The sequence below is a fragment of the Zootoca vivipara genome, chromosome 4 (assembly GCF_963506605.1).
Source record: "Zootoca vivipara chromosome 4, rZooViv1.1, whole genome shotgun sequence".
Classification (NCBI taxonomy): domain Eukaryota; kingdom Metazoa; phylum Chordata; class Lepidosauria; order Squamata; family Lacertidae; genus Zootoca; species Zootoca vivipara.
The window spans coordinates 58,146,648-58,173,926 of record NC_083279.1 but is presented as its reverse complement, the minus strand read 5'-3'; the positions used below and the strand labels follow the sequence as shown (position 1 = coordinate 58,173,926).

General features: G+C 39.5%; 1 protein-coding gene across 4 annotated transcripts in view; it reads right to left on the bottom strand.

Annotated features, from left to right (window-relative positions):
* ROBO2 (roundabout guidance receptor 2) overlaps window positions 1-27,279 on the bottom strand; it is a 417,793-nt gene that overhangs the window by 5,342 nt on the left and 385,172 nt on the right. For 2 of the 4 annotated variants that reach the window (XM_035115776.2, XM_060273643.1), the window contains 4 exons: window positions 17,852-18,034; window positions 15,339-15,503; window positions 7,084-7,329; window positions 805-1,005 (listed from right to left, as the gene is read on the bottom strand). In XM_035115776.2, coding sequence (XP_034971667.2) covers window positions 805-1,005; window positions 7,084-7,329; window positions 15,339-15,503; window positions 17,852-18,034 — 795 coding nt within the window. The remainder of the gene's footprint in view (window positions 1-804; window positions 1,006-7,083; window positions 7,330-15,338; window positions 15,504-17,851; window positions 18,035-27,279) is intronic. The other 2 variants (XM_035115781.2, XM_035115784.2) reach the window with 1 other exon arrangement.

Below are 27,279 nucleotides of genomic sequence, written 5' to 3'. Positions count from 1 at the left end.
CACAGTTATAACACAGTAAAGCTAATCTGTCTGCCCCCTGTCTCCTAGCACTGATGTCCTTTATGGTCATTTATGGTGAACTGTATTTTTATCAAATGCGATGTAATAACAATAATGATTATTTTATTACCTACCCTTCACACTAAGGTCCCAGGGCTGGTTACAATGTTAAAACACAATATTAAAAACAGTTTAAAATAACTTACAATCATGAAAATACAACCCCCTCAAAAGTCCACAATGCACAAAACACAATTTGCTACCCTGGTTGTGGTTGCATTGACTCAGCCTCTCCTGCACTGAACACTCTCCCCTAAATATGCCAACATTTCATCTGATGACAGGATTGGCAACTCACTCTTCTATTCATTCTGAACGGAGGAGAGATCCCTCTGTGAGTGCAGCAGTGGTTGATGTAGGTGTCTTTTCCCCACAGAGATGCAGGGGTGGTGTGGTGCATGTCTGCATGGTTTTGTGACCCTGGTTATTTTTTCTGGTTTTTTTTAGGTGTGGCATTAATTTTGTGGTATGCCATGCCCCCCATAGCAGCCATTTTGTGTATGGCTCTCTCATGGAAGTTATTTTTTAATTGGTGCCCACAGGATCTTCCCAAGATTCAAAATGTGCCTATTGGCCCAAAATGGTTAGCAACCCCTGATATACATTAAAGTCATGTTGCTAGTGGTGCATGCAGCTGCATGAGAACAGAAAGATTAGCATTTGTTGTCAAATACCTAAATTGTAGAAGCCTTAAAATTACTTTTTTATATATACATTTTGTATTGCATCTCAAAAGAGGCTTACATAATTCGCCAGAAAACTGTCCTTGACTGCTTGATCCAACATATCCTACGTCAATGAGATCACTGGTGTTGCGTTGGTGACCTCCCCGCATGACCTCGCCTTTTCTGGGTCCAGTTGATCCTTTAGAAGAGGCTGTACCTGAAGAGCTATGTCCACCTGGGGATGGGAAACTAGGCTTGCTATATGGCACCAGTGCCTCTTCTGAAAATACAAATGGTATATATTATATACATATATAAAAGATACATGGGATTGGCTTACTCATGGGAGATTAAATCTTGTTGAATAATTTCACACCACCTAAACACCGAAATCTTACACACCATCTAAAATGTTGTACAGTCCTACCTCGGGTTACAGACACTTCAGGTTGTGCGTTTTCGGGTTGCACACCACGCTGAACCCGGAAGTACTGGAACGGGTTACTTCCAGGTTTCGGTGCTTCCGCATGCGCAGAAGCACTAAATCATGCTTTGTGCATGCGCAGAAGCGCCGAATTGTGACCCAACACTGCGGGTTGTGAATGTGCCTTCCGCATGGATCACGTTTGCAACCCGAGCGTCCACTGTATTAGAAAAGTCTGAACATTGGGAATATGTATGTCTCACTTTGAAAATGGGGACTTGAGCAACTAAAATTTGGTGGATGTGCACACTGATTACTAGAAATTTATGCAATGGAAAACTTAGTACTCTTCTTCCTCAAAATAGGAGAAATAAAGTATACATGAAAATGGTTATACAGTATTTTCACTGGAAAGCTACAAAGTGGAACACAAATAAGTTCACATGGTTCACATGAGTGAAGGGATTTGTGGAGGCAAGCCATGTCGTCAGCAACAATACAGAAGCCAGCTATGCATTGATTTTGAGGAGCCTCTGTATGCATAGATACTTATGTACAAAGGTTTCTTCTATGCAAAGGGAATTCTTGGGCTAATCAGGATGCTAGGTGATAAGTAGAGCTACTTCATGTGACTTGGGATGGGGTATGGCCAGTTTATGCCTCTTTGGTAAAGGTTGAACTAGCTGCACAGTCCTTAACTCCTTCATTTCAACATGTGTACAGAAATGCATAAAAAGTGTACCACCATAAAAGTGTGCATTTTGTGATAAAATATGTTAAACCTATGTGTATTTTTGTGCTTTATGTGCAGATTGATATGGAAGTGGGTTGGAACACATGCATTCCAAATGGACTGGAAACAGGCTGATCAATATATCTCCAGATGTGTATAAGGTACATCAAGAGGGTTTACTCCTGAATTTCTGTAATAATTTTGTGGGAGTTGACATGATAGAAATCCAAATTTGATGATTTCAAAAATAGAGCTGTCCCACATGGTGGCAAAATACAGTTTGAAAATGGGAACTATTTGCCTAGGTTGGGGGACGTAAAATGTATTGTTTCATAATTTTGGATTTATTTATTTTTTAAAAACCCACTAATATGATAGTTGATTCAGTGTGAGTAGTGTTTGTTGAGCCGTTGACAAATACTGGTTTCAACTACATAACACTGGAATAAGTAGTTCACATGGCTGAAAGATTGAGAGCTCAATCTTAGCCCTTCCCCAAACGTTGATGACTGAAGGGGGTTAGGATAGTGCATAGATGTCTCTCCAGTAGCATAGAGGAAGCTGGCAGTTATTTGTCACTGGTAGCAGGGCTGTCTCAAGCAGGTCGGGCGCCCTGGCGCTGAGGCGCGGAGATCGCTCTGGCGCTCCTGCCCTCGCAGCGCGCAGCACGGCTTCCGTGCAGCTTCGCCGTGCAGCGCCCCCCCTGCCGGCCCAGCGCCCTGGCACCCCACACCACCGGGACTACACCTAGAGCCGGGCCTGATTGGTAGCAAACAGAGAACTCTGAAATGGGAAGTTTGCAGGGTGGTGGAGTCAGCGTTTACTACAAACCTGGAGATGCCATGCTGCAGTAGGGCGGATGGCAACACTTTATGCTATGGCCAATGTAAAAATTGGCAGGGCTTGGGACAGGCATCCCCAAACTGCGGCCCTCCAGATGTTTTGGCCTACAACTCCCATGATCCCTAGCTAACAGGACCAGTGGTCGGGGAAGATGGGAATTGTAGTCCAAAACATCTGGAGGGCCGAAGTTTCAGGATGCCTGGCTTGGGATGTGACCATAGATCTGCCACACCATTCTCCTCTCCCCCCACACCAACACACTTAGGATTGATCCATCAACTAGCTGTGGAAGACACGCCTGACAAATAATGTAAATGAAATATACACAATTACCTTTTGTATTTTGGTATATAAGGATCTCTATTATTGGCATATAGGGAAAAGTATCAACTTGTTTACAGAGAATTTGGAAGCTAAGTTAGATATTGAAGGAAGTTCACATGGCTGAAAGGATTTTTGCATGCATATTGGAAAGCCACATTATCATATATTCATCTAAGTTTATGAATTGGCATGTCCTAATTATAAAAAACCAAGATTCATTATGGAAAAAGCATGATGAATCATAGATTGCTTAATTAAATGATACATAAACGATTTGCAGAATAATAAGGCCAAAATTATAGTTTCCTTTAAGCTTGCTGAAATGCTGCTCTTTCCCCCTCACTTAAATTATGGTAACATTATTTCAATCAATTAAGATAAAGAACTATAGAATCAGCTAATTTAATTAGCTTCCTGGTGTTATTTCCAAAGATATCAAGCACATGGGAAATTACTTCATTGGTTTATATTCTGTAGAGGGAAAATCTTGCTTGACAAACAATTCCTGTCCTTGAGAACAGATTGCTGTCCTTCAGACCCAGGTCCCCATTCACTGTATGTTAGCAGAGTCTACGGGATCTCTTGTAAACTGGAAGAAAGATCCCCCCCAGTTTAAGCAGTTTTGCAGGTACTGATTTCAACAGGAGACGTAAATTTCTATTGATTAATTTTTTAAGTGCTTAACTTTAGCTAGATCATACACCAGGTGTTGATCTCCACCAGGACTGGCCTACTCTCTTAAGAGGTGCTTGAGAGTTTAGGAACAGGGGAAGCTGGTTCTGCTTAGACTTTCAGTCTGTCTATCCAAGCAGCTTTCCAAAAGGCATCAGACAGAAATACCTTATAGCTCTGAAGTACAAATTTGTGAAGGTGCTTGATAATGAACCTGGGACCTCATAGTGCAAAGGACCGCTAAGCTATAGAAGGGCCAATTGTACAAGGAGGCAGAATCAAGCAGCCTTCCTTTGGTGCAGAATGTATGAAGAATGGGCAGCACAGGGCACCAGACTCTCAATGATTAGCTTATCATTATATTTTTACCACTTTGAATGGTGTAATTTGAAGTTTTTGACTCTGTTACCCACACCCAAATGTTATTAGTTATCTCTGCTTAGAGGAAAATCGACATACCCATACGGTCAGAAGCTTTTAAATCAACACAGTTTAGCAAGGTTGTTTTGGTCAGTGCTTCTCAAATGAGCAAAGCATTGGAGCTAACCTAAAATACTAGTACAGTGGTGCCTCGCTAGCCCTGCTAGACGAAATTTTCGCTAGACGAAAGGGTTTTGCGATCGGAGGTTGCCTCGCAAGACGACGAGGTTTTTTATGGCCGCCGCTTCGTCTTGCGAAGCGTGGCCATAAAAAGACGAAGCGGCTGCGAGTCAACCTCTAATCGCAATCCCAAAAGGCATTTGTCTAGCGGGGAAGAGGAAAAGGAAGAGCAGCTGTCAGCGCCTGTCAGCTGATCTTCCTTTGCCTTCCTTCCGCGCTACAGCTAGTTCCCCTTTGTGTTCCGCTGGTCTCTGCCGGTTGCTGCGAGCAGTGAGGGGCAACCGGCAGAGACCAGCGGAACACAAAGGGGAACCAGCTGTAGCGAGGGAAGAAGGGGATAGGCTGACTTTTCGCTGGCTGCCTTCCCCTTGGCTTGGGGAAGGCAGCCGGCGAAACACCCCTGCTAAGGCGGCCGATCCCGGGCCAGCTCGAGGCCGAGCGCAGCGCGCAGGGCACAGTAGAAAGTGAGTAGCGACTGTGGCGCTGAGGGGGCCAAATTGGGCTGGCTGGAGGGCGAGCGCCGCACACTTTCTCTTGTTTGTCCCACGCACAGCGCTCGCCCTTGGGCTGACCTGGGATCGGCTGCCTTAGCAAGGGGAAGGCAGCCGGCGAAAAGTCCCTGCACTTTGCGCTCTGGCTTGGGGACTGGCGGCAACAGTGCTTGCTCTCTTGGCTCGGGGAAGGCAGGCAGGCAAGAGAGCAAGCGCCTGCCTGCCTTCCCCGAGCCCAGAGAGCAAGCTCCGCCGCCAGTCCCCCGGAGCCCATAGGAACACATTGATTAAATTTCAATGCATTCCTATGGGAAACCGTGTCTCGCTAGATGAAAAAATTGACCTGTGGAACGAATTAAATTCGTCTAGCGAGGCACCACTGTACAAATTTACCAGTGAAATCTAAAATAAATGCAGCTGCTGGAATTTGGGGACTTTTTCAGCTGCTGAATTCAAACTTGTTTTGGCATAATTCTTGACAGGTTGTGCCCAATCTTTATCCCTTTTTTAAAGGGATTTTCCCTTATGCTGAATAGGCTTCCTCACGAGAAAAGGGAAAACTTGGCAGCTATGGTTGTGCCTTGAGTTGATCAGTCAGTGTAACATTCTAAAAAATTCATTTGGCACAATTAATGCTAGTTAATTTATGCAGAAATAGAAACAAAGTCGAAGATGATGGGAAACCATACCACCAACAGTATGTGAAGAAAGTGCTAGGATATCAAGCTGATCATCTATTCCAACTGTCCTTACATGTGTGTGTGTGTACACAAACACACACACAAATGTTCTGTCAAAGGGTGCAGTGCAATCCACAAGGAATGGGGAGGAACGTGAGAATTTAGGAATGCTCTGCAGTCCTCTATCCAGTTCTAAGTTTGAATTATCCTGTCATTTTTCCTTTTAAAAGCATATGTCCCTTGCATTGTTTCCAAATAATAAAAAGTATTTTCTTCTGGCTTGGGGGTGCAGCAGAGAAATGTGTGGGTTTAGGATCCCGGCATACTTTCCTTTTTTTGGCCCTACCTGCATCTGAGCTCCAACATTGGTTGAGCCACGGCTTTGGCAGGGTTCATAGAGTCAGAGAGGGAGACATTGTTTCTCCCTCTGCAAGCTCAGATCTCTGTCTCTTGAATCAGAGAGGGCTATCCATTATGTTGCTTGGTTTGTGGGACAGTCTCCTAGAGCCCATATGATTGCACCCCCCAAAAAAAAATCAAATGAAAAAAACTAGGCCCAGCATTTTCATTTGAATAACCGAATGCAACAGACAAGCTGACAAAGAATACTTGAATGGTGTGTTGATGAATACCTAATAGCTATTAAGACATTTAATGATTCTGAGTGCTGGTGTGGCGGGGGGGAATAATGGGTGGTAGTCAGCTAAGTTTTACTCAGGGTAGATCTATTCAAATTAATGGACCTTAGTCATGTTCATTCATTTCAACAGTTTTACTGTTGAGGAAGGTGTGGTGATCTTTGCTTATTTCCTCTGCTGCAAAAAATACGATCCAAAGAATGGGGAACCATCCAAAACATTTTGGTTCAGGAAAGAACAGAATGAAAGTTGTAGGGGGCAGGAGGAAATCGGCAAAAGTTGTCTCACCTCCTCTTATATTAGTGGAGATGTCCGCTGCATGAAAAGCTGTTCTATGAGAACAGCAGCAGCATTGGATTTCACCCAGTATGCCTACATTGATTATGTTAGCAATGGTGTCAGCTGGATGAAAAGCTGTTCTGCAAGCAAAATGGCAACATTTGATTTCACCCACTGAGTTTATCAATGAGAAGTTCCATGTTTTAAAAAGCCCCCCAAAAACCTATGAGTCCAAAATGGCTTTATTTCGAGCTTATTGCAAGGTTACAGTCATAAATGTGGGTACTGATGAGAATGCCGTTAATACAGGTGGGAGGTAAGGATGTTTTGTGTACCATATGCATGCAAAAATCCATTCCAGTGGGTTAAAAAAAAATCACAGCCAGTGTGTGTTCCATATGTATATATTCCTTGCGTAAGATGTCTAGTACACCCCCACCCCCCGCTGCATATAGCAGCATTATTAACTCCCAAAGGCATGCATTCAGAATTTTAGTAGTTTAGGTGCATTCAAAAGCTTCACCATTGCAGGAGCAAACATTGAAGGTCAAATGTTAATAACAATCCTTTGACTGTTCCAATGTAAGCCTTGACCTTCACTGCCTGTAGGGGATCTTATAATGGAATATATTTAGGAAACTGCCTAAGCTGGTTTGAGAGGTGCAACTACACACCTGATCCAAATGCTTGTTTTTGCTGGCTTTGAAGTTCTGTGGAGCTTATCCATTCCTGGGTTTGCCGCTGCCACTCTAGTGACGTTCTAGCTTGACGATCCAAAGAGCTCTTTGTTTCATCTATGCTGGATGTATGCTGTCGTTCTAGAGAGCTTCCTTTTCTCTCTGTCGAACCTCCACGTTGGCCAGGGCCTATCTGCTGCCTTAAACCCTGACCAGGGGGTGGGTCTGGCGGTGGTGGAAGATCTAAAAATGTGAATAGACTCAGAATTTCAATGACATATTAGTTACATTTAAATTTTAGCGGAAAATGAAAGGATTGGAAAGACTTGACGAAATATAGTTATCCTACATTTTTCCCTTGGTTTTAGACAATTGCTAGATGTTTTTGGCTGTAAATAACAGAACATGCCCTTCACCAGAAGAGTAATTTTTGTTGTGCTGCACTTGACAAGGTCAGTAATTTTTTTTAAAAAGCTTTTATTTTCAGTAGATGTGGGGGTTGTTTCCTTTTTCATCCTGTTTGCTATGAAATAGTTTTGAAATATTATATATATTCAAAATACAGATCACATTTCCCCTATCAGTTAAATTAAAGTGGCTTAATATGAAAGTTTTTTCAGAAGTTTTAACATGTACTCAAATGTTGAGTGAATTTGCAAATTGTTCTAAATATGTCCAGATTACAACACAACAGATTTTGGGAGGGTGGGGATCTTCAAATGCAAACTACTTTTTAAAAAAGAAGTCATCAGCCTGTGTTTAACTTCAAGCAAACTATACTCAGGATGACATATATCAAATTGATTCCGCTATTGTTACAACTTTTTTTTATATAACTGCATGTTTTTATGGAATAATTTGTGACTTTTTTGGTGAAATTGGTTTTCTTAGAGCTTACTGATATCATTTCCCCCTTTGAGGTAAACCATTTAAACATCTCATATTTAGCTTATTTTTTTGTGTGGTGTGTGTGTGTGTGTGTGTGTGTGTGTGTGTGAGAGAGAGAGAGAGAGAGAGAGAGAGAGAATGAGTTTTCCTTTATTTTTAACCCTGCAATGGTGAAGAGCATTAGTAATCACAATTTTTCAACATTGCTTAGTTGCAATCCAACATTCTGTCCATGCTGTTTCAAAATAAACATGCAAGACTATTTACATACCACTGCTCACTAAATCCTCTTAGATAAACACAGGATTTGCAATGCTTTGAATCATGCCTCTGTGAAATATTTTCTATGCATGAACTTTATAGTTCTTTCCATTTCTGAATTGGGGCTATAGCAGTACTCTCACATGTGCATGCCAGTTAATTTCTTTGTCCATGCAGCACTCTTGACCATCTTTGAGATGATGACTGTACCATAGTTGGAACCACATGTGACTATGGGGAATCAAGAGTCTTCTGGTTCTATCCATATATAGTTTGGTACATGTTGATATTTCTGCACACAAATCTATACCCAGGATGGTCAGTAGGAGTAAAGTGGATGGGAAAGAAACAGCTGGTGTTAATACCTGTGAACCAGCCCTAATGGAGGAACAGATACTTGGGTATTTGGAGCATGACAACACCATTGTGTCTTATGGAGGCAGCTGTCTGCAGTCTAATTAGTTATTCAAAATAATTGAGACAATAAATCTTCCCCGTGCCTATCCTACATGGCAATTTTCTCTTTGATTCATATAATGTTGAAAACACTAGTGCCGTTCATTCAAGCTTTTTAACAATTGACGTAGTAACTTTCAAGTGAATGAACCTTCAAACATCACAGACAGACATTCCATATTGTCTAATATCCCTTTGTATGCAGTGTTTTCAATGAAAGTTGTTCACACATTTAGCCACCAGTAATCTGAAAATCTACACTTGTATTCAAGTTTCCCTTTCTCACTGGGACTGGATGGAGGAGACTAACCTTAATACAAGAAGAACTTCTATCTTGATGTAAATAGCAGCTTTATGGAGGGGGTGGAGAATTTCATTGGAACTGAAGCAGAGGAGGAAAGTGTTTAAACTTCACCCCTGCTTTCTACAACCCTCATCCAGAGAGTCTCCATACAGCTGCTATCTGTATTCCTAAAGTGTAATGTAACTTAAAAAGCATCATGTGTAGTTGAGCCCAAGAGGTTCTGAGGTATTTTTGTTTTTCAGGTTTGGTGGCAGGAGCTGCCTGGGGTCAAACTGGAAACCTGGGGGGGCCTGTGTGCTGCTTCCCCATGTGGTGAGCCACTGAACAGCACTGAACTGCAGCATCTTACTAGACAGATTAGCATCCTAAGGCCTCAGGTAAGTTTTTAATTTTATTTATACCATAACATTTATATGCTGTTTATTAAAAATTGTATTAAGATGTTAACAAAAAGAATAAAACAATGAAAGTATCATGAAAAACAACCATTTAAGACATTCAAAAGATAATTAAACTAAATGATAAACTAAAAACAGATTAAAATACATATCAACATTCTACATATATGGGGTAGGCTTGTCTGAACAAAATGCTTTTAGCTGATGTTTTTAGGTAGTGGTTGGATCCTCTTGGACAGAAAGGACGATAGGCAGGCTAATGGCTCACCATATGATGCAGCCATAGTCTTAGCCATAGAGGCTACTGGCGCAAGGCGCCATGGTGGCAAGTTCTGGAGGGTGCTGGAGGGTGCCTCCGCCATGCTGCGAGTGACGTTGCGGGGAAGCCAGCCGCGAGCCTCCCGTCGGCACGGCAGCCGCGAGCCTCCCGTCGGCGCGGCAGCCAGGGCTCCCTGAACGGCAGCGCCGTGCAGCCACTTCTGCTGAGCAGGCGGATGCGGAGCACAACAGGCAGCGTCCCTGCCCATCGGGCTGCCCCCTCCAGCTGCCCGCCATGCCTGGCCCTGCCCGGCGGAGTGCGAGTCCGGCGTCACTGGCGTTGGTCCTGCCCGCTGAGTGGGGGGGGGAGCGAGGTGGGCTGCAGAGGGGCCCGAGGGAGAGGTGCTGCCCGCCCGGAGGGAAACACAGGGTGGGGGTGGGGGCGCCTGAGGGATCCCTGCACCATGGTGCCAGATAACCTTAAGACGTCGCTGGATGCAGCCACATACAGTCCCAATGGTTACCCATTTCAGCATCAACCTCTAGTGAAAAGGATTTGTGGACAGTACCTCTTTGACAATAATAACAGATTTACTGGAGAGACTACTCATTTGGTCAGTATTCTTGCTCCCACTCGTGTAAAGTAAACATGAAGAGGATCATAATAATTTGTTGTTTTTTCTCTGTGGCACTTTAAGAGTCTGTTCATTGCTTCAACCAAAATTGTGAGACATTCCTTATAGCATGATATATTACTAGTAACTTAAATAGATTTTCAGTGCATTTTGAAATTGTCTTTCAATTTACTTTCCTTTTCTCACCTTAGTTATTCTAAATGTAGAGTGACGGAATAGCTTTTTGGATTGGACCTATAAAAGGTAGTTTAGGATACAGGAGAGGGTAAACTGAGTTTCCAGTGCATAGGCAAATATTATTTGTTACTTGTCAAACAAGGAATGCCAAATTATTTCCTGTAAACGACAAATGCTGAACCATAATATATGGGCATGGAGCTATGGCATCTTGCACATAACCATGCATCTTATGACTATCTTTGGTGGTTCTCTTTCAGTGAGGTTTTATCTCCATTGGGATTCATATAGTCAGTAAAAACATATTTGTCTGGAACACCTAGAATTCACTGACTGCTGCTTGCATTGGTTGGAATTCAGCCAAGTCATCAGAAGGTGCATCTAATGACAGCACAATTCTGGAAAGAGAAATTTGCAAGCCAATTAGTACATTAATGTAATAATGTAATATTATTGGCCAGTGGTGGCTTTTCTCCCAATTCAGTAATTAGGGAACTGGAGATTCTGATATTTCTTGACAGCAAAAACCTTAACTGAGCCTAAATGTGTTCCCATTTGACTCACCTTGGATAAGTGTGAACAGTGTGAGAGATTACCCAGTGTGACTGAAAACAACAGTTATTAGTTTAGACTTTTAAAAGAGCTTAATGTTGCTAACTCTCTAGTGGTGCACTTTAATGGAAATCTCAATTAATTGCAGACGATACCCAGGGAAAGAAATTGTGAATAAAGAAAATTGTTTCATGTTTACTTGTGAACTGAACTGTCTTTGGGCATTATATGGTTGACTCTCCTTCTCCCCTCAGTCTATAATGTAATCAATCTAATACTTTTGCCACTGATTTAGATAGGATGGTTGATAGTAAATCATAAGTCGCCAGAAAGAAACTCTGATTATTTTCCTCATATGCCAGTCTTTCTGTATTTGGCGACCTGATTGCATTCCAAGCTATCTGGAGGGCTTTGTGTCAATGCATGAGTTTTCTCTCCTTCCTACCTTTCGTTCTGTTGTTTGGTAGGATTGCCATAGTTCAAGAAGTAAAAATCCAGGCACCCTCAAAGTAGTTAAGCTTTTTTATCACCTTTCTCAAGGTCCTTAGCATTTAACAATCAGTTCTTCCTCTCCATTTCCCACCATCTGCTCCATAAGTACGTAGTCCTTCCCTTGAGTGCAGATTTCCCTCTCCCCAATCAAGATTGCAACTCTAGCATGGGGCTAGGAGAGTTTCAGTCCTCTCTTCCACCTGTTGTAGTCTCACTCCACATAAGCCCCTCAATGCTTGCAGTTTGCACTGCATTATAGGAAAAGGTCTCATTTCTTTCAGTGTGATGTTTTCACCAATGCAAATGGCTAATGGTGGACAAAAGGTCACTCCCAGTTTGCAATTCAGGTTGCTGCCCCCCCCCCCCGCCCAGCACTGACAGTTTGTAAGAGGGGGGGGGAACCTCACATGTAGTGTGGCCTTTATCATCAAAGTATATACCATAGTTAGGATTTATATACAGTGGTACCTTGGGTTACAGACGCTTCAGGTTACAGTCTCCGCTAACCCAGAAATAGTACCGCGGGTTAAGAACTTTGCTTCAGGATGAGAACAGAAATCGCGTGGCGGTGGCGCAGTGACAGCAGGAGGCCCCATTAGCTAAAGAAGTACCTCAGGTTAAGAACAGTTTCAGGTTAAGAACAGACCTCCGGAACAAATTAACCCGAGGTACCACTGTACATAGATATTAATTCCAAAAAGACAGTGGTCCTGGAATAAATTTGAAACAAGCCAAAATTTGCTATAGCAGCATGACTGCCTATATTACATATTAGGTCCCAGTAGTCATTATGCAATATGGAAAATGAGTGGGCTCTGTACAACCCAAGGATCATGATTTTGGTATTGCAGCCATATTACTTCAGGCAAGTAGATGTGGAAAATAATGTTTGAAAACTGTTCACTAGGTGAAAGCACTTTTGTTTGTTTTATTTCATATTGTGATACTGTAATAGCTAGTAACAACTGCAAATTAATTGTTTTGTTCTGTTTTGTCATTACAGATGGTGTAGAGATGGAAAACTTGCTGTGTAATTTGTGATGGTAACATGCAGAAAGGCAACTGTTGTGGAACATGGTCTAGAAAAAATTAAGATAAAATGTAGCAAGGGAAGTTGGCCTAAGTTGGTTAACATATGGATGTGAAACTGCATGTTAAGTGTTGTAACAACATGCACTGTGTATAAGCATATCCGTTGTTAGAGACCTCCTAGGGAAGTACTACGTCCCGCTCTCCAGCAGTTTTATGTTTGAGCATTGCTGCATTTAACTTCAAGACACACTGCACCCTTATAGTTTGCCAGCAGCCAATGAGGTAGAGAGAAATAAGCAGCTTGATTGAGGACTTGATTGAGGTTAATATGGTCATCACAGTGCAAATGATTCAGTCAGGGAACTTGCAACAAAACAAGGCAATGAATGGATTTGTACAATACAGGCTTTGTTCCACAATCATTGCTGCTACGATACCTGTGGCATGTCAGAACCCCTACACATGAAAGACAATCAATTTAGTACAACTGGATGACATATCAATTCAGAAAAATCACTGGCATTTGAGAAACTGTGCAAGTACTCTTAAAAACATGATGAATGCCAGTGCAGTATCGGTGAGTTAGTTGACAAATTGAAGGAGTTATCCCCCTTCTCAGGCAACACACTGCGAGAAACATCTCATAAGTAAATTAGAAGGTGCCTTTGGGGAAGTAATGTCTGTTTCATGTGCTCCAGGATTGAACAAAAACCAGCTTTCATTAGCTTTGATATAACTGCAACATACTTTCAGTACCAGAACAGGAAAGTTGATATTGATGCACATGGACTGTACAAATAGCAGCAGTAATAATTGAGGACATTTATTCAAAGATCTATAGCTTTGACAGATTCAAGGCTGGTGAGGTCGCTATAGCTGTGGCGTGTGGGGCAGAAGCTGGGAAAAGTCTACATGAGAAGATGCACCACCTGTACAAAAATAGTTGAGCTTACCAACCATTACATGCAAAATTTGACCTCATAGCCTACTGTTCAAGCAGCCTTATTTGTAATTATATCACAGCTAGTGAACAAGAAATAGGGGTGGAATATTTGACACCATAATCATGGTCCTTGGTGGTATAGAATCTACATTACAGTAATTTCCCACATTCATATTTTTGCCACTATTATTTCCAAGGTGGGGTTGTTTGGGACATCTAGTATGTTGCTCAGGAAGTCAAGCTGCAGTTATGTTTCAAATTTCTTCTTGGTCACATGTCCTACCAAACCTGAAGTATTGTTCTAGTTTGAAAAAAATAATAATGCATCTGTGCAGTAGATTCTAACCTAAAACCCTGCACAAGAGCCCAGTCTTTCAGGTGTTACCGGACTTTTTGGAAAACTGGTCATTCTTTAATTTTTGTTATATATTAGAACATTAAAGTAAGTTACTGACCAAAGTCCACCCTTCCCCCACTGTATCAGTAAACAACAATGTGAATATTATTTACTGTTTGAACTTGGACCAAATGTGTAATCTTACGATTTAGAAAGGAACAAAACCTTGTCAAAAGCTGTGGAATGAAGCTGAAATATTAAAATAACACAAAACAGCCTATATTAAGCCAGACATATGTGTGAGGATAAATTCATATAATATTGCTTTGCTTTCCTGGTGGGACTGGATTTCACAGCTCAGTAGGAGAAACTAATGCTTGGCTAACTAGCCTAGCCATAATTCATAGCCTGACATAGATCTAACATCAACACTGACTGAAAGACTTGAAAGTAACAAATAGCAAGTAAAATGGAATCACAACATCCATCTTGGTTTCACTATCATCAATTAAAATGTTTTTTGATAAGAAATTTGAGAGATGAGAAAATGGAAAATAAACTGACCACCTTTGAGATAATCAAGGTAGTAGAGCAAAACATTGTTATAAGAAATATATCAATTACTTATCAAGACAGAACAGTGACAGAAAAGATGTTTGTTTGCTTTAAAAGGAAAACGATGCTAGAAGTGGAAATACAAAATGAAATCTAGAAGTCTGCCTTTCCTTGTGATCCTGCCATGCCACCTTACATTTCTTTAAAATAGAATAATTTCAAAATACTGTACTGTGCGTTTTTAACACCACAAATTTGTTCAAATTAGAGATATGCATGTTGGAGGGTTGATAAATAAGCGGCATATTCATGCATATCTGGTGGAAATATAAGAAGATAAGCTCTTTTTGGAATGATATGCATATGAAACAGACATTTGGATCCATTAAATATAATGCAACATTATTCTGTGATATTATCACTTATATAGTGTTAAGTGGTAAATAAATTGTTGAAATAAGTAAATAGGTTATTTGAGAAATAAGATATATGCAGAACATATGGAATTGGTATGATACTAACTGCAGCAAAAGTTTAAATTGCTTCTAAACAAAAAAATTCTACTCTGGTAACTATGAATAAATGGTTTAGTAGAACCAAGTTTGATCTAATGGAACACTTGACACAATTTATGTAGTTAGGAGAGGGAAGTAAATTGACAGGAACTTTCCAGAAAGAATGGACCCCTTTTACTTCATATATTTAACATGGATCTTAACACATATAAAGCATTTTCACCACTGTCTTAATCAGAAGTATAAGATAAATTATAATTAATGAATTGTGAGAATATGTAGAAGTCTATATATTTTGAATATTATTAATGTAGAACTAAATACTTGTGAAAAGAAATGTGACAAAAATAGTGAACAATTTAATATAAACTTTCATGTAACTTGGTATACTAATTTGGAAAGTACCATTTTACACTTAACATGGAAATGAATTCTAACAAAGAACTTACCATCTGTCATTCCTTCTCTACGGTGAGGCAATGGAGGCTGGTCCACTCGGCCTCCCTTGTGTTTTTTGGTAGGCCTAGGCCTCTGACTCTGAGCTGCACTGGTGTTGCTGTCAGTAGAAAAGGGGCTGGTTGGCCGAGGCCTCTGGGAAGAGGAATATGGTTTGCCTACAAACAGAAATGGAAATTGATATGTTATTATGCTTACATGCCTGCTCTAAAGGCTTCAGTTTCTTTATTTGCAACACCTCACATGAAAACTCATGACGACTGTTATTGACGGCACCACCAGCAAAGTGACAAACTCAGTGTTAGAGTTTACTATTTAAGTATATTTGAAAAACATTTCCAACATTTGCTGACCACCTTTTTTGTATGCTAAACAGAAATGTGAAAATTATATTAAAAAAAGATTGGAAGGAACATTTACTCATCATGACTTCTATGCAGAAAACGTGTTCTGGACGAGGAGTCTAACCTCAGTTTTGCCAACACATGCCGAATTTTTATTGTATAAGTAACCACATTAGACAATTTATTCTGGGGCCCAAACCATTCAAGAACAGGCTAATTCAGATAAGATTTCTCCATATTTCATTATTTTGTATGCAAGCAGAGGTTAATATTTATTGAAAAAGATAGCTATTGGCTAATAAAATAGAGTTGTCATTTCCAGATCTAATGAGACAGTTGTGTTCCCTTCAGTACTAATGGAGTGTTTATCAGCAAAAAAAAAAAAGTTATTCCATTCATTTCAAAAATTGGCAGACTGTTTTAGTTCTAGTAAGAATGTATATTTTCCTTTCTTTTCAATGTCTTCCATTTCATATCTGTTATAGAAACCCGAGGTGAAATCCAGTTTGTGCCCCAGCACTCATGGAAAGACTTTTGATCCAGGAGACATCTCTAGTAGTGGTGGAGGAAGGGGGCAAATTTTAATTGATTCCTCTCCTGCAGCTCCCACGCCTTAGAAATTACGATATGCTGTATTTTTGAAATTTTCTATAAAGTGAGGTTTTTGGTTTGTTTTTTACAGTGGTTTCATCATTTTAAACAAGCATACATTAAGTTCAGTTTTTCAAGACCAATGGAAGAACACCTGTTGGCAATAATCTACTTGATTAAGAATACTTTAATATCAAGCCTTAGGATTTATGTAGAATACTATAGTATGTTAGTCCTTTATTGTTCTTGATGAGATTGCAATCTTATAAAGCCTGACTCCTCCTCCCTGACTCCTCCCTGCTTTCAGTGGCAAGTGCACTGCTCACTTCCAAGAGTCTATCACACAGGCCACTTGTGATGTTTGTAGGAGAAGCATGCATGCCAAAACCCTTACAAAGCCCTCTGTTTTATGTACAGGCTGGTTTAAATTTTACAACCATATGATAGCCACCCCACATAGTGGGTGTTATGAGTTTGTTATGCTGTTGAAACTTCTTGATCTGTGTAGTAATCCCTTTGGGCACTTCCACACCATAGTTCTTTGCTCTGCTGGTTGCAGGACTCTGCTGCTCATGCATGCAAGTTCTGTGCAGCATCCACATAACATGATCCCTATCAAAATGCCTTCCTCATTTAATCTGGCTGTATTTTTGCTGGAATTTTACTTACTCAGTTTTCCACGAAAATAGAATAAATGGGAAAATAATACAGAGCAAAACATTGTGTAGTGGCTGCACAAAACTTTCGTGTAGTAGCTACAGAGTCTGCAAACTGCCATTAGGAAGTTCCCTCTGCTTCCTTAATGCACCTACTATGATCTGAACACAACCATAGCCTACTTCTAAACATTTTATGTACTTTGATTCATCTTTTTTGCAGAGAAGGGAAGAGAAGTAACCACAGAAAAAATATATATATAAGGTTGCCTTTATCCGGCATTTGAAAGCCAAATCAGAGTCACTTTGTTTAACCAATGCAACTAATTTGTTTAACTAGATGCTGTCATTGATACAATTTTAATTATAATCCTGCTGTCAGACACAATAAATGATTGGATTAAGTGCCTTAAAAGGCAACCATTTAATAAGGCTGTTAAACTGTTGCATTGTTAGAGTGATAAACTTTCACCAACTCACCCCATGCTCACAGTCTTCCCAGAAAATACATTTGGCAAGAGAGATGTAAAAGAGAAGCAGTAATGGAGATAAAAGCTAAGTGTGCAGTTCTTCACAAGAAATATTATTGATTGTGAGAAGGTTTTGCAAATAATAAATCATCAAAAATTGCATGGCAAAATTAGTAGTCTCCTTGAGGCCGTATTAAAAGGCAGTATGTCGTCAGTAAATCCATAGCAAAGTCAAGAGAAGTGTTAAAATGTCTGTGCACTGCACTGCTTTGTTTCTGCTTGAAGTACTATTAAACAAAAAACCTAACAGGCAGAAACAAACCATCTGCTTTATATGCATGTTAGGCTTATTTATGCTGAGGTTTTACTTTTCTTAGGAAAGGAGGAAGAAAGAAAAGACAGAGGCCCACATCATGCAAAAAGCATTAGCTTTGTGTCTACAAACCTGTTCTTGATAGGCTGGTTCCATCCAGCCTAAACCCAGCTTTATCTGCTGCTGCAACCAGAGCTTGTGCAAAACTGCCGCTGGTAAAGATGGAGTCATCTGAGGAGCTACCTACACTAGATCTATGACTAGAAAAGTTACGGTCCTCATCAGACGCAGAACCCCATCCATTTACAAGTGAACCTAAAAACAAATGTAGGGGGCTAGTGAGTTGCACACATGAAATAGCTTAACTTATGTAAATTCCAAAGGGCTATTAAAATACCTCTTCTACTTTCAAATCTCAATTTTGTATTTCTAGAATAGGGAAATTCAGATAAAAAATCATTGCAGTTTTCCCCATTACCATGGATCTCAGCCAATGGAGAAGTTCAGATTTTGTCAACTTTTTAAAATAAAGGATCTTTAAGTGGACATTTCTAATCTCAGAATTCAAAATAAGAAAAACATGAATGCACTGTATCATACAATTATTACCGGCTGTCGTGTAAGTTTGATTTTTTTAAGCTCTTTACTTGGCGTGGTATTCAACTAAGTTTTACTCAAAGCAAACCCACTGAAACTAGTGGTCATATCTTAGTCAGGTTCATTTTAATGTGTCTACTCTGAACAAAACTTAGTTGCATACCACCCTTAATCACTACCTTCTGTAGGTTAGTGTGGCACGAGTAAGTTTAGTGTGTAGAAAATTCAGGAATGAGGCAAATCCAGTCAAATGGAATCTTTCCTTTTGCGTTTTGCTTTTCCAGGTATGAGCAGGGAATATATGCTTTCAGGGATATATAAAAGGTATTAAATTTAAGGGCTTAAAATTTGGAATTAAAATCTCAGCCTCTAGTCTTCAAGGTGAAAAGTTACAGATCACGCTTGAGATAAGGCTGCCAATGGCACCATTCAAAAATCTTCAAGTTCTGAGGATTTTCAAGTCTCACCACACACTGGGAATTCCTGCTCATTTAGAATGGAAGAAATGGAAGATTTAAATAGGGCAGATGTTGGCTTGTCATTGAAAGTGCTGTAGTGCTAAGCAAAGCTGTATCTGATGACATTCCCTTTTCTACTCCACTACTAAAAGTAAAGGTGCTCTAGTTACTAGTTTATCCAAATTCTAAAACAGACATTTTCAGCCAGCCCATTGCAACGAGCACAATGATTATACAGTTGTTGGGGCATCTCAGAGTCTCAAGGCTGAAACTAGAAGCACAGGATACCTATGTGAGCATTCAAAACATCAGTGCTATTCAAAAAAAAAAAAAGGAAATAGCTTTGGTGCCAATTAGCTTTCCAAAACAATGAAAATAGTTTGCAGTGCTGGAATGACCAAATCTTTTAGCATCAATACAGTGGTATGCTGTAATAAACAAGTTTCTGCACTCCAAGATACAAGAACAGAAGCTGAAGGAGTCGACAGAGATTTGACAGGCTGAAAGTGGGTTAAGCGCAACAGAGACTGACAATTTGATTCTGCTTGCCAGAGGCACAAATAAAATTGTTACTTTCCAAATGGACTCTTCCTGACATAGACAGATGTAGGAAAGGCAAGATAAAAAGCTAAGGCAAGCTGGAAAAAAATGAAAAAGCCATTTTTTAAAAAGTAAAACTACATAGATTTCTGAACAGAAATCACTGCAACAGGCTAGCTGAAGAGATTATTTGTGTGTAGAAACGTTCAGGATAATGATTTAAAACAAGTTACAGGTAGGTAGCCGTGCTGGTCTGCCGTCGAAAGAAAATAAAAATAAATAGAAAAATTCCAGTAGCACCTTAGAGACCAACTAAGTTTGTCATTGGTATGAGCTTTTGTGTACATGCACACAAAAGCTCATACCAATGACAAACTTAGTTGGTCTCTAAGGTGCTACTGGAAGGAATTTCTCTCTCTTTTTTAAATTTTAAACAAGCCTTGCTTCATTTGACTTGGTGACCATCATTTTAAGAAAGAATGTCAACTGCTCAACATATTTACTTTAAATGAAAAAAAGCTTTAGGAGTTCCATAACCAGGACACGTATACTTTAAATGAAAATCAGTTTAGGTGTTTTGTGGGATGTAACCAGAACAACAACAAAAACTCAGCAAGCAAGGAAATTGCCTAAACATGAAGTCTAAACTTTTCTTGCTCTTTTTGCTGCAGCATTTCCCACTTTCCCACTGGTGAAGAGACCAGCATTGATGTCCATTAAAAAAAAATACACCCCAAACAGAAAACAAAGTGCTGACTATGTACATAGATCTCTTACACTAACTGATCCTTTGTTGGATCACAGCCTGTGTTTACAATAATAAGCTGCATATTGAAAACAAGTTCTAAATTATAATTATATAATATTGATATTCTAAGCTGCTTAAAGGTCTTGTATTGTGTGTATGTCTATATATCAGTAAACACACACACACTTTTATTGTATTTCCCTATACTGCATATTTTCTTGATGACTGCAGAACGTGCTGAATCAGCTGGTGTATGTGCGTGTATGAATAATATTAACAGCAATGTTGTGAGTTGGTGCACAATAATGGTGTCATAGCCTCAGTACAGGGAGGCAACTCATCCTTTCCCAAAATCCCTTCTTGTATGATATAATAATGCAGGATACTACTCGAGGGATGTTACTGGAGAGCAGAACTGTCAAAAACTTTACAGACACAACTAACTGCACTGTCAAATCAAACTACACATTTCAGCTCTTTTTAAAGTGTCAGAGATAGAAATTCTATCAGGGCAATCAGAAATGTCCCTGTAGTTTGTGAGAGACAACCCAAAAGAACAGCTTGGGGTTTTTTGTGTGAGAAGGCCCAAACCGCCCTTGGTGATAGGGATAGTCACGATTACTGTGAGACAACATTGTTGGGTTGCCCTTATGCAGTACCACAACATCAGAACCAATATCAGACCATTCTGATCCGGGTTCAGGTGCTTACTATGACATTTAGGTGTAGCGTGTTCTAGCAGGACAAAGCATGGCACAACTGTGAACCCATATGCTTCTATTTTCATAATATTATAAAATTATTTGGAAGACAGAAATTCAACTGGACAGAGTGAGAAAGAAAGATGAACTGCAACATTACAGAAAATATGGGAATATTTATATATGAATATTATATATAAACCAATTTAAAATAATATCACTTTAAAATTATATATGGCAGAAAAGATGACTCAGGAATATGATAATGCAGCATGGCAAATATTAGAGGTGTCAACAAACTCATGTAGATGATCTTCATGTCTTGTGCATCTCCAAAATTACTCTCTTTTGAAAAGGAGTAATAGCTATCTTTAAATAAGGAAATAATGGGAAAAGTTTGGTTTTTATATTAAACAGCCATTTGCAGCTTTGTTGGTTTACTTAAGACAAGACCTTGTGATTAATATGCAAGTTTTGAAAAGGGACTTAAAAGGGAGTAAGTCTAGAAGTAGTTTAAGCTCAAACTTCAGGTGTTGCTAGGCTTCAAATCCCACCAGGCTCAGCCTAGTGTGACCAATGGATGGGAGTGATGGGAGCTGTAATGCAGCTTTAAGCAATAAGCTCTGGTTTTCATTGGGTGTTGTTGGGTTGTTATTGCTCCTTTAAAACATACAGAAAACTCTTTCTAACCTGCAGTGACACTAACCCACACTAACAAGACATCACCAGATGTTTGTTTTTAACTGCATTTTTTAAAATCAGGAATTATTAGGGGAGGCACAACATGCCCACTCCCAATAATCTTCTCTAGCTTCACTTAAGTCTCTTCCTTAAAGTCCCTCCAATGATATGCTTGAGGAGGAATCTGCAAATTATTTCCAAATTTTGTTTTAGGAGGTATCTGTTGACAATATAGGGATGTACAGAATGCCTCCTGGAATTTTTTTACAGCCCTGTCAAAACTCTTTTTGCCTGCCATCTGTATTAGGGCCGGTGCTTTTAAACTTTTCTATAAATGATCTGAAGTCAGGAGTGAGCAGTGAGGTGGAGATGACATCATATAATTCAAGGATCAAACAATAAGGGATCAAGAGGAGCTTCAAAAGGATCTTTCCAAACTCTGTGAATGAGTATTAAAATGCTAAATGAGTTTCAGTGAAAGTGTAAAGTATGCACCCCGCAGCAAATACAACTCCCAAAACTCACATACACACTGAAAGGGCCTGATTTGGTGGTGACTGACCAGAAAAGAGATATTGGAATCATGGTGGATAACCTAATGGAAATTTCAAATAAGTAGCTGTGAAAAAGTGAATTCCATGTCATGGATTATAAGGAAAGGGACAAATAAAATTAAATAAATCTGGTAATATTACAATGCCCTTATACAAATTATGATGAAGCAGTTATTTGATTACTAAACACAGTTCTGGTTTCTGCAAAAAGGATATTGCAGAACTGGAAAATGTGCAGAAATAGGCAACCAAAATTATAAAGGAGCTTTAGCAACTGCCCCATCAGAAAAGGTTACAGTAGTTTGTGTTCTTTACTTTGGGCTGGGGGAAGCATCATAACAGATGTTTTTAAAAGTATGTATAGTATGGATAAAGCAGATTGAAAGATAATTTTCTCCCTCTTCATAATATTAGAACCCAATACCATCCGATAAAGCTGAAGGATAGAAGATGCAACACCAGCCTAGATTGCATTAGACATATTCACGGGGCATAATTGTAGGAACGGGTACAGCCATAATGAATGTGGCTGCCTTCAGGATCAGAGGTGCTGTGCTTCTTAATATCAGTCACTAGGGAAATGCAGGAGAAGGCTATTGTGCTCATATCCTATCTGTGGGCTTTCCATAGGCATCTGGTTGGCCACTATGGAAAACTGGATACTGGAGTAGATAGGTCTTTGCTCTGATCTAACAGGGCTCTTTTAACGTTCCCTTAAAATTTGAGCACAAGGATGAGCAGCATATTTGGTTTAAATCTGGCTTTAGGGAACTCCAGATCTAATTTTGTCACAGATCAGCTGTGCCTTTTTCAAAGAGGATGAAAAAGACTCCAAGCAGGTGTCCATTTCATACAATACAGCTTACTCTATTTTCCAATAGCTTGTTTGAATTCCCATGCTGTCTGTCAGCTGCAATTTTTCCTCCTGCTGAAAGCAGCAGTAAGCACTTTATCTAGAACAAAATCCACTATTTGAAAAAGCTGAATTCTCTTTTTATTTTCCATAAAAATTTCAAGGTGCTGAAGCAATCAAAAAGGTATAAATAAAAGAGGAAGTGGGGGCTAGACTCACAAGTTTGTTCCTGGACCTTAGTGTTACCAGATGTTTTTGGAGGTAAAAAAAGAGATGGATATCATTCTTATTCACATTTAGCATTCTGTTTCTCGAAGCTAACAAGCCCACGTAACAGTAATAGGCATCTATAGTGCACTCTCTGAAATACTAGTCTTTTTATTCAGATGCAGTTATCTTCTAGTGGTTCTGCTTGAAAGAATTGATTTTATACACCTCAGCTTCAAATGTGAAGACTCTGGCCTTAAATGGATGCTATGTGGCAACAGAATTTATGACAGCAAGAAGACATGAAAACCAATGGATATGTCTATGATTCTACAAAGCTGGGGACCATTTTACATCAGAATACAGGCAGAGTATGTTTACACCTATATTCCAAGAAAGATACCCATGGACTGCACTACTGAACATTACTGAAAACTGAACCTCAGAGTTGCAACATGCTCTACCATTTCAGAAGGGCATAGGTGAATTAGTTGACAATGTTCATTTGCATGGGTTTTTGTGGTCTATTTCTACATAAGAAGTGGGCAACATTTTTGTTCTTGAGAACCAAGTTATCTGTGATGCAACTGGTCAGTTAGCGAAGTATTTTTATTTACTTACTTGATTTAGGGGGGGAGCAACTGCCCTCCTGGGCTACGCCCATGAGTGAGGATGCACATGCAATCTGTAAGTGTAACAAACACTGGTGATGGAAAGAGCCAGAGAGAAAAGTGCTCTGGATGAACTAATCTGGAATGCATATGACCCTGTTTAATTTTTTGCCATGACTTCAGATTTGAATTTCCAGTCCTGCATAGGTCTATGCAGAAATTAGTCCTGCTTGATTTGATGGGTTACTCTCAAGTAAGTAGAAAAAAGGGTTTTTTTGTTTGTTTTTGCTTTAAAAAATACAATGGGTCAATTCTGCTACTTTTCTGGAAAGCCAGTGAAAGTAATCACTTTCTACTTTAGTGTGCTATATAAACACACACACAGCAGAAGCCTGCTTATTTGTTCTCAGAACCCCTCCCTCCCAGCCATAAAACCAGGAAACAAGTAAAACAAAAAATAAAGTATTTTTATCAAATAAAATGTTGCTCCTTCCAATTGTTTTGAAACCACGTGGGATTGAGAGGCATAAAGCCAGGAAAAATAAGATGGAAACCAAACTGAAAGGAAGGGACTCCGTTGGGATAGAAGTCTGGGATAAACTGAGGTCCAAGTCAAAGGTTCCCTACCTGTGCTATACTTTCACACATGCACAGTGTACTATTAAGCTGCTAGAATCTAGAGGGAAATAAATCTTACAATCACAAATTATTTTATGGTCCTTCAAATTCTGGCCTTGGTTGCACATGTTTTGCAGTCTCCAAGGTGCTGGATGAAGTTCTTGGTTTTGGCTAGACTGAGACTGAAAGCACCTCATAATCTATGGCTGTCATAGGACAGAGGTCTGACAGAGCCCAATGTGAATTATGTTTTATTGAGTTCAGTGCTACATACACGTGGGAGTGTGTGTGTGTGTGTGTGTGTGTGTGTGTGTGTGTGTGTGTGTCATAGCTGCCAAGTTCTCCCTTTTTTAAAGGGAAATTCCCTTATGCTGAATAGGCTTCCTCGCGAGAAAAGGGAAAACTTGGCAGCTATGGTGTGTGTAAACCTGTAAATTTCATTTTATCTCAAAATGAATCTTCCATAGAATTTCCACAGCAAAAGAAAGCCAAAAAGCTTTATTTTCACTTCAGTGATTGCTGCCCCCCCCCACTATGTTTTAAAGCTTAATGTAACTTCAATTTTTGTCTGTGTTTTGCTATTTAATATGGTAGACATATTTACGAGGTGACAATATGCCATAATTGCAGTCTGAATATTTTAGTGATTCTCTTATACAATTAGATCCCCAATGTACTATAAAGACACAAAAGACAAATGAAAGAGTAGTAGAGCCTTGTATTTAACCCTAGCCCTAGCCACAAGTGACAAGGAAGTGCGTGCGAGCAGGCTGGTGGAAGAAGGAAGGGGTGCTTCACCCGTCATCCACATCCAGCATAGAAACAAGTCTCCTGCCAGAGGAAAAAAATGCTCCTCCTTCTTTTGGCTCATTTAAAAAGCTGGAGTGGTGTGCTTTAGGTTGAAATGCTGCTTATTATCATCATAAACAGGCAGACTCATAAAACAATGCCCACACATAACATTTTCATTCTGCCAGAAGTTCTGACTATATCTACGTTAGCAGTGGCCAGATTTTTGTTTTTTCTGCTTTATATCTGGGCCATGCTATATGCTTTAAAATAGGTTGGACCTCTTTTGGTCAAGGATGATTTTTTTTAAAATGGAAAATTGTAGGATATACTTCAGCGTCGCAGAAGTTGAAACAAGGACAAACACCTGTTAATTTGGGACTCTTGCCAGACAAGTTGCAGTTAAATTGTGGTATAACATGCTTAGCATTGTTATCTAAAAGACTGCTTGTGGCATCTGTGAAATGTTTTAATGATTTGGCTATGCAAGAGAGTCTACTTCTTAATCACTGCACTGGCATTAGCCACAGGAAGCAATGACATCAGCAATGGTGACAAGGACTGGCAGACGTTATCTTTCTCCCCTGCCTTACCATTGCGATGTCAGTGGCCAAGTAAATGAACCACAATAATGTCCTCTGAAGAATAAATCAGGGTTGCACCTGAAAGTAGTAATATAGAACACACAAGCACATAACACAAGGGAGGGAAATCTGTCCTTTTAATTATTATTTTTTAAGCATTCATTTTACTGTGCAGGAAGTGTGGCAGACTTCATTTAGTGGAAATAAGGTGTTCATGGCTTAATATGTGCTCTGAGAAGGGGACCTGCTAGATTTTGTATCTCATAAAAATGGTAATGCAACAATTAGCAGGGTCATATTATAAAGCACAGATTTTACTCTAGCTTAATGGATCTAGGGATACACATTCATCAGCAAGGATGGATTTCGCATAAAACGACATGTAAATGAACTGATGACTGATCATAAATTAATTTTAGTGCTGAAGATGTAATGGAGGCACAGCAAGATGCCACTTTATCATAGTATTTTACTGCTCAGCAACATTTGAACAACTACTTAATGTTCTATGTGCATGCTAACAGCTTGAATAAATTTGACAAAATTTTGTGCCTTTCAGCAATATGGAGCAGAGAAAAAGATTGCAGGGAAAGATTGAAATTTCAAACAGAAATAAATTTGGCTAAGTGGCATAAATTCATTTTTCATTAATGTTTATAAATGCTTTGATGATATTTGCATCTATAAAAAGTGTCAAACTTATATATTGCTTGCATTTTGCTCATTATAATGTTCTGGAAGGAAACAAGTATATAAAATATAGATTCCACCTTATGTTTAAATGTTTAATTTTCATTGGGATACTGTTATTCATGTATGATAGACAGTTTAGATCAAGGTCTAATTACCCAGTATTAGCAGTGCCTTTTTAATTCTTATATTAATCTTTTAGCATATTTCCCAAAGTCTGTTGGCTTCCATGTATGAAACCCCCCATATTTGCTTCCGTAGCAATTACAGCAAAGATTTCATGTTATTGCATCCAAAAATGACTTCACAGTAGTACAACTTCCACAGAATCTATGTTACATTGTGCTTAAAGCATGTCCCAATATGTTTTTATTAGGGCGGAAAAGATTTTATAAAACTTTTGATACTTAAACTGGATCTTCTATTTACAATGGTCTTAAACAAATCATAAGACAAGGACATAGCCTGCTTCCTCCACAACCCGAAAAACTGTGATGTAGGGGGAAATGGAAGTCCTTCTGCCCAGCAGAGCTGCAGAAGGAATTTTTTTGCCTCCAAAAGGAATAACTCTATGGACATGGGTTATTAGAATCTTAATGCCCACCTTCAAATGCTTCTCTGGCCTCTGTGTCTACACTTCTGAAATATAGGTAGGGAGAAACAGACAGTGATATTCTTAGATCTTAAGGGAAAGGCTTTAGTTCAGAAGTAAAGCACATGCTTTGAGCAGAAAATGTGCCAGGTTCAATCCCTGATATCTCCAAATGGAAATATAGTCCTGTCTGAAACCTCATGGACCTCTGCTAGCCAATATAGGTACGGTAATATTGAGCTAGATAGAGGAATGGTTTGATTTGTTTTAAGGCAACTTCCTATGTTCTATTTTGCCTACCATATTCTTCAGCAAATATATAAAAGCTGAACTTTGA